At 61.2% G+C, this 8263-nt stretch overlaps 1 protein-coding gene across 1 annotated transcript in view; it reads left to right on the top strand.

Annotated features, from left to right (window-relative positions):
- RYR2 (ryanodine receptor 2) overlaps positions 1–8263 on the top strand; it is a gene marked incomplete in the record, with an annotated part of 234621 nt that overhangs the window by 192123 nt on the left and 34235 nt on the right. Inside the window, 4 exon segments of the mRNA XM_027770831.1 lie at positions 1855–1983; positions 4125–4229; positions 5578–5659; positions 7103–8254. Coding sequence (XP_027626632.1) covers positions 1855–1983; positions 4125–4229; positions 5578–5659; positions 7103–8254 — 1468 coding nt within the window.

The raw sequence follows: 8263 nt of genomic DNA, 5'->3' as shown, positions 1-8263 counted from the left end.
CCCCCCACACCGCACCCCCCCCCCCCCCCCCCCCCAGCCGTAATGGCTGGTGCCTGGGCATGTTTGGGCGGCCCCAGGTCCAAACCCACGGCCTCCATGTGGAGCTGTGCTGTGCAGCCCCTTCCGGCCGGTGCTCTGCGTGGGACACTCCTGCAGCGACAACCGTGTTCACCCCCACCTGGCTCCTGGCTCCTGGCTCCTGGCTCCGATCTTGTTCACCGTTTTCTTTCTGTAACGGGGGTGGATTTCCTCCTCTCTGAGCTGGTCTGCAGTTTAGACTCACGTTCGCCCTGGGAGGCACGTCCATGGTCTGCTTCTTTCTCTACAGCTGACAGATTAGAGAAGAATCTTTGAAATGTCCGTAGTGACAGGATAGAAAGTCTTCCCAGAGACCAGCAAACGCTTGCATTCCGGAGCCTGGCTTCTTCTCAGTCATCCTCATATTTGCATTAATCTAAAAATCCTGCTTAAAAATTTACCTGGGAGGACCAGCAAATGGCTTGATGGTTAGGCTGCCAGACTCCAACATAGTCGACCGCGGTGCGAGTCCAGACCCGGCAGCGTAAAACTCACCAGGCACATGTGCATGCGTGCTCAAGATCCTGAGGGGAAGGGAGGAGAAGGGATTGCGCTGCTCCCCCTCCCCCGCGGGGCTGATGGTGATTTCTCACTTTCTGTCTCTATTTCTCTGATGAACACGCATGGCCTGTAGCAAAAATCTCTCTTAAAAACAAGTGAAGAACCAAACCACCGGAGAGGCGGGGCATATCTGCTGCCTTAGCAACAGGATCTGAAGGCACAGCCTCTTCAGGGAGGGAGCGCTCTGCAGCTTCGACTCCCTCACTTTATTAAAAAGTGGGGCACGGTGTCTCAGAAACTACACTTTAAAACTTTCTGCTTTTGGGAACCAGCAGTTAGCGTAATGGCTATGTCGCTGGTCTCCCACATAGTCGACTGCGGTTTGTGTCCCGGACCCGGTGGCTTAAAACTCACGCCGGGCGCGTGTGCGTGCGTGCCCAAGATCCCGAGAGGAGAATGGAGGAGAAGGGATTGCGGCGTGACCATCCCCCCTGGGGGGTGATTTCTCGCTTTCTGTCTCTATGTCTCTCTCTGTCTGTCTGGCGAGCGCACGCGCCCTACAGTGAAAATCTCTCAAAAAAAAAAAAAAAAAAAACTTTCTGCTTTTTCCTTAATCATGAGTACATAAAAGCACTACTTTTTTTTTCCCAATTAATATATAATGGGAGAAAAACAGTTCATTGAAGAAAATACCACAAGTGTTGTTGAAAATGTAACTGCAGTTTTTCACATCATGCCTCAAACCCCAGCTGTGGTTCGTGTCTGGAATGGTGTCATCCTACCCACTTGATGGTTAAAATCCTGCCACGCGCAGGTGACAGCTGAAAGCACTTGCCCTCGAGCCGGCCTGGGCGTGCACAGCTGCCGTGGGGGTGCAGGGCAGGCCACCGATGTCCCAGTGCTCACCGCCCTGCGGAGGGCCCCGCGGTGGCCACAGCACGGCAGCCCTGCTGGGGCGAGCAGGCGGGTCCTGCCTGCGTGCTGCGCGCAGCCCGGCAGGCGTCTGTGTGCCCTGCACCCTGACTGGGCTCGCTGGCACGCACGTCGGTCTCAGGGACCCTCCGGGTGGAGGAGCGGTGGGGTCAGACAGAGGGCGGCTTAGAGAGCTGTCCGCCAGCCCCGGTGCCGCTGCTCTCCACTCCTAGGGAGGAGGTGCCTAGTGACTGCGTAAGAGCGCAGTTGAGCCATGGCCAGCCTCCCGTGTCCTCGACCGTGGCCCAGCCCCTAGGGCGTCCATGACTGGACGGGCCCGCGACCGTCCCCTCTGCTTTCCAGGAGTCCATCAGTGACTTCTACTGGTACTACTCGGGGAAGGACGTCATCGACGAGCAGGGGCAGCGCAATTTCTCCAAAGCTATCCAGGTGGCTAAGCAGGTCTTCAACACGCTCACGGAGTACATCCAGGTGAGCGGCCAGCAGTGTGGGGTCCCGGGAGCAAGGCCCCGAGTGTGTGCTTGCTGTCTCCCCACTTCCTGCGACCCCGACCTTGTCTGCGCGGTGACCCCAGCCCCCATGTAGGCTGGGCTGGAACGTACGCACGGTGGGATCGCCCGGCGTCTGGCAGATGGCTTGGCGCGGTGGCTCCCGGCGCTGGTGCATGTGGGATTCTGGCGCTGTTTTACGTCTCAGTGTGGCTGAGGGCGGGAGAGAGGGAGCGAGGGGGAGAGCGGGCTCCAGCCCCGGGTCGTGTTCTGGTAAAGGGAGGAGGAGGTTTCAAGGCTGCCGGATGGAAAGGACAGTGGGTGCAAAGCCTCCCTGCTTGTGCACGCGGCGCGGGCTGCTATAGCGAGCAGACAGGGGTGCAGACACCGTGGGGAGGGGCCTTTCTTCCTGAACTGATCTGTTTCATGTTCTCCTGAGCCGCTAAGCTTTAGTCTCAGGCACCAGAGCGGATGCAATGGCTGTGTCGCTGGGCTCCCAGGTAGTCGACCGTGGTTTGAGTCCTGGACCTAGTGGCCTAAAACTCATACCGGGGACGTGTGTGTGTGTGTGTGTGTGTGTGTGTGTGCGTGTGCCCCAAATCCCAAAAGGAGCATGGCGGAGAAGACATTGTGGCATCCCCCCTGGGGAGCACGTATACCACATAGCAAACATTTGTCAAAGAAGAAAATTAGTCGAGCTCAGGTTTTTAAAAGATCTTGTATAATTTTTCATTTTAATTAGCTTAACTTTGCTATTCCTTGGCAGGCTGTCAGCCTTCTCTCCTTTCTGTCTCCGTCCCGATGCCAGGGTGGCCTGAGGAAATGGAGTTGCCCTGTTAGACGGACCCCTATCTGGGGGTGGGGGACGTTAGGTAACAAGCCCCCGGAGCCCTCCCCTAGGCTAGCCACAGGCGGTGGGTGAGTGAGGACTCCTGGGCCTGCCCTGCAGAGTGGCAGGAACCCTGCGTCCCTTCTCTCCTGTGTCCCACCCTGGGCGGATCTGACTTTTTGTAGTATTTTCTCCCTGGGTGAGAAAGAAGATCCTTATTCAAAATGGTAGTGTCATACTAGATCATTCTAACACGTTTTTTTAAGGTCAAGGAAGAGTGAAAGTTGAAGCCACTTTCAGTCCACTCGTCCCCATTCCTTCCCTCACTGCCTGGCCGTGTTACTGCCTCGGTGTGTGCTCAGCCAGGTCTAGAAGGTTCCTTGTGCACTGGCCTTCCCAAGCTGCCCTGGGAGAGAAGGCGGCAGTGACGTCAGCGAGCCGGTGCTGTCGGAGATGTGCTCCGTGAGCCGGCATGCGTGTGCCAGTGTGCACACCTGCTCTCAGCCAGGAGTGGGCATTTCTCAGTCGCCAAGGGAGCTTCATGCACTTGTCTAAGGCTGAAGCATCCACCGAGCTCTCATGGGACAGAGCCCTCCACGGGATCGCTTCTGGGGCGTCCTGGAGGCAGCCGTGCACTGCTGAGGGCGTCCTGGAGGCAGCCGTGCACTGCTGAGGGCGGCAGGCCCTAGTCAGAGCAGGGTGGCTTCTGACAGGACAGCTGCTGCTAGAAGCTGGCTGGTGTTTGTGGCCCAGTGGTCTGAGTGTGGCTCGCTGGGAGCCCTGGCCACATCCTGCTAGCGTCCTGCAGGTCCAGCGCCTGCCCGGGGGCTGTCACCAGGTGGCAGCGTGGTCAGGTCCTGCACTGTCTGCAGGCAGTCGCCCCAGCGAGGCGTCGTGGGAGGTTGTGGTCCGGGAGTGAGACTCGTTCCCTGCCAGGCACACCCTCAGGTCTCTTCAGCACCTGGGAGTGACAACAAGTGACCTGGCGTGACCTTTCCCGCTACTCACCAGAGGTCAGAGCCAGACCGAGGGAGAGTCCCACCACACTCTCCTCAGCGCTTTATCATTTGTGCAGAAAGTGAGAGAACGCTCCTCGACCGACTTTTTGGGGGACTTTATTAGACATACAAAGGACAGCATGCTGTTTATTTCCTAAGGAAACTGTCCTGTCCCTGTCCCTGTCACCGTCCCTGCCCTCCGAGCCCCTGTCTTCACACCTCCCAGTGAAACGTGAGCATAAGCAAAGCTCTGGGGATGCGGGGCTGGGAGTGACCGCTGTCTGTCTGTCCTCCCAGGGCCCGTGCACGGGGAACCAGCAGAGCCTGGCGCACAGCAGGCTCTGGGACGCGGTGGTGGGCTTCCTCCACGTGTTCGCCCACATGCAGATGAAGCTGTCGCAGGTGAGCTGGCCTCCCACGTGTCCAAGGAGAGGGGCACCGCCATCTTTGGCAACGTTGACGTGCCCAGCCATGTTTGAGGACTGTCTCTGGGTCTCCTCTTTACGCATTTTTCTACTCTGTGTTAAAAACGTTCTCTAAGTAACGGGAACCCTTGGCAAACTGAGGCCAGGTGAGACTCGTGATTCAGACCTTAGAGCGAAGGGGACCGAGGACCTCATGTCATGACACGGTGTCCCCAGTGCTGCCTGCTGCAGCTGGGAGCACGCCAGGTGTCACTCACTGGGCTGTCCTGCCCTGGGGCTTGTTGAGGGGCTTATGAAGGGCCCAGCATGTCCCAGGGTTGGGGAGCCCATCGGGACAGGGTTCTCTCACTGCTCCTGCGCTGCTGAGGCCCAGGCTGCCACGGTGGAGCGCCCGTCCCTTCAACGGGTGAGCGTCGCTGGGGAACCCCGTGCTCTAACAGACCTGCCGGGACACGGGCATTCTCTGGTGTTCCCGTGGCAGAAAGCTTGACTGGCAGTCAGGACCCTGTCCTGCAGTCCCTGCCATGAGCGGGCCAGTGTTGTCCCCAAGGCCTGCAGGCAGGGCGGGAAGCGCGGGTGGCAGCCCACTAGCCAGCAAGCACAGACGTCCTGGTCATCCGTGGTGCCAGGGAGGAGTCTGAACCAACTTCCGCTAGTTCAGAGGTGACGTGAGGGTGAGGAGGTGAGGGACTGGGAGTCGGGACGGGCAGTCTTGGTCAGACGGCTGTGCAGGAGGGTTGGCGGCCACCAGCGGCAGAGCCCTGCCCCCGTCGGGTGTGGTCGCCCGCGTCAGAGCCCTGTCCCCGTCGGGTGTGGTTGCCCGCGTCAGAGTCCTGTCCACCTCGGGCTGGTGGCTGCCTGTGTCAGAGTCCTGTCCACCTCGGGCTGGCGGCTGCCTGTGTCAGAGTCCTGTCCACCTTGGGCTGGCGGCCAGAGGCCCTGTCTCAGGCTGTGCACGGTCCCCGTCAGGGCTGTGCCCTGTGTCCACCTCCTGTGTCACTTCTATGCCAGCGCTCCTTCAGCAAGTGCCGTTTCCATGGTTCAGAGCGGCCCGTCAGCCATCAGAGCACGGACCCTGCCTTCCCAGGGTGGATCCGGGCTGCAGAAGCCCTGGGGGTGCCCAGCCTGGGCTGTGGGGAGCCCGTGTTCTCGTCCTCACGGACGGTGGGGGTCAGCACTGATGGTCTTCACTGGCATGTGTCTGCCCCATCCGGCTGGGGTGCAGCGCCCTGGCACCTCCACATTCTTGATGCTGGCGGGGTGGGGGCAGGGGAGCCCTCGCGGCGGGGTGTGCCCACCTCACACGCCTGCGCTCGCATCCCCAGGACTCCAGTCAGATCGAGCTGCTGAAGGAGCTGATGGACCTGCAGAAGGACATGGTGGTCACGCTGCTGTCCATGCTGGAAGGTAGCGCGTCCCGGCGGGGCTGCGGCGTGAGCACTCGGGGTCCCCACCTCGGGGTCCCCACCGTGAGCACTCGGGGTCCCTCACCATGAGCACTCAGGGTCTCCATTGTGAGCACTCGGGCTCCCCACAGTGAAAACTTGGGGTCCCCCACTGTGAGCACTCGGGGTCCCCCACCATGAGCACTCTGGGTCCCCACCGTGAGCACTTGGAGTCCCCACCATGAGCACTCGGGGTCCCCACTGTGAGCACTCGGGGTCCCTCACCGTGAGCACTCGGGGCCCCTCTCACCATGAGCACTCAGGCTCCCCACTGTGAAAACTCGGGGTCCCTCACCGTGAGCACTCGGGGCCCCTCTCACCATGAGCACTCAGGCTCCCCACTGTGAAAACTCGGGGTCCCTCACCGTGAGCACTCGGGGCCCCTCTCACCATGAGCACTCAGGCTCCCCACTGTGAAAACTCGGGGTCCCTCACCGTGAGCACTCGGAGTCTCCACCATGAGCACTCAGGGTCCCTCACCGTGAGCACTCAGGGTCCCCACCATGAGCACTCCAGGTCCCTCACCATGAGCACTCGGGGTCCCCACTGTGAGCACTCGGGGTCCCTCACCATGAGCACTCAGGGTCCCCACCGTGAGCACTCAGAGTCCCCACCTTGGGGTCCCTCACCGTGAGCACTCGGAGTCCCCACCATGAGCACTCGGGGTCCCCACTGTGAAAACTCAGGGTCTCCCACCGTGAGCACTCGGGGTCCCCATCACGAACACTCGGGCTCCTCACTGTGAAAACTCAGAGCCTCCCACCGTGAGCACTCGGGGTCCTGTGCTCTGCCATGGCAGGACAGGGCGTGTGCCCTGTAGGGTCGATGTACAGAGTGGCGCTGACGTGGGACACACAGTGCAGGGCCTAGTGCTGGCTTGCTCTGCTTCACGTCTGCTCTCAGGAAGGGGGACTTCTCTGTGCGGGAAACAGCCTCCTGGCTTGGGAGCCCCCGCGGCCCACTGGTCAGGTTTGCAGGCAGTGTGTCACTGCGGGTTTCCTGTCTGTAAGCGGAGGGGACTGCAGGCGTGTAGAGAGACTGCAGCCAGGTGCACCCTGCCGTGAGACCGTGCAGTCCTCCCTGTGGGTGCTCCAAGTCCTGAGGGGTGAGAGCCACAGGGGAGAGTGAGCCTTGGCCCTGTCCCCACCTAGCCGCTCCGTGTGACCCTGTCCTCCTCCCAGGCCCTGTCCCTGCACAGTCACACCCTGTCCTGTGCCGGGGCTGCAGTGGCAGCAGGAGCTCGGGCTCGGAGAGTCAGTGCCCCACCTCCCCACATCCTTAAAAAACCATAGTTGTCAAACACCTGAGATACTCACAGCAGAGCCCCGATTTGGCGTTCGTGACGCCCACAGCCGCTGGCCTGGCCGGGAGGGCCTTGTGAACAAACGCGGTCGCCTTGTCACAGGTAACGTTGTCAACGGCACGATCGGCAAGCAGATGGTGGACATGCTGGTGGAGTCCTCCCACAACGTGGAGATGATCCTCAAGTTCTTCGACATGTTCCTGAAACTGAAGGACCTGACGTCCTCCGACACCTTCAAGGAGTGCGACCCTGATGGCAAGGGCGTCATCTCCAAGAGGGACTTCCACAGGGCAATGGAGGGCCACAAGCACTACACGCCGTCCGAGACCGAGTTCCTGCTCTCCTGTGCCGAGACCGATGAGAACGAGACCCTGGACTACGAGGAGTTCGTCAAGCGCTTCCATGAGCCCGCCAAGGACATCGGCTTCAACGTGGCGGTGCTGCTGACCAACCTGTCGGAGCACATGCCCCACGACCCGCGGCTGCACACCTTCCTGGCGCTGGCGGAGAGTGCGCTGCACTACTTCCAGCCCTTCCTGGGCCGCATCGAGATCATGGGCAGCGCCAAGCGCATCGAGCGGGTGTACTTCGAGATCAGCGAGTCCAGCCGCACCCAGTGGGAGAAGCCGCAGGTCAAGGAGTCCAAGCGGCAGTTCATCTTTGACGTGGTCAACGAGGGTGGGGAGAAGGAGAAGATGGAGCTGTTTGTGAACTTCTGTGAGGACACCATCTTCGAGATGCAGCTGGCCGCCCAGATCTCCGAGTCGGACCTGAACGAGCGGTCGGCGAGCAAGGAGGACAGCGAGAGGGACCGGCCTGAGGAGCAGGGCCCGAGGCCCGGCTTCTTCTCGGTGCTGATGCTCCGGTCAGCCCTGCTGGCCCTCCGGTACAACCTCCTGGTTCTGCTGCGCCTGCTCAGCCTGAAGAGCCTGAAGAAGCAGGTGAAGCGGGCCAAGAGGATGACGGTGCGGGACCTGCTGGCCGCCCTGCTGGCGTCCTGCTGGCGCCTGCTGCTGGGCTTGCTGCGCTTTGCAGCCAGCGTGGCCCGCGGCTTCTTCCGCATCGTGTGCTCCCTGCTGCTGGGGGGCAGCCTGGTGGAGGGCGCCAAGAAGATCAAGGTGGCCGAGCTCCTGGCCAGCATGCCGGACCCCACGCAGGACGAGGTGCGCGGGGACGCGGACGAGGCGGGGAGGAAGCCCCGCGAGAGCGCCCTGCCGTCCGAGGACCTGGCCGACCTGAAGGGGCTGGCGGGGGGGGGGGGCG

The sequence above is a fragment of the Tupaia chinensis genome, unplaced genomic scaffold (genome assembly GCF_000334495.1).
Source record: "Tupaia chinensis unplaced genomic scaffold, TupChi_1.0 Scaffold000161_1, whole genome shotgun sequence".
Taxonomy (NCBI): domain Eukaryota; kingdom Metazoa; phylum Chordata; class Mammalia; order Scandentia; family Tupaiidae; genus Tupaia; species Tupaia belangeri.
Note: the sequence above shows the minus strand (reverse complement) of the source record. Positions and strands in the feature narration are given on the sequence as shown.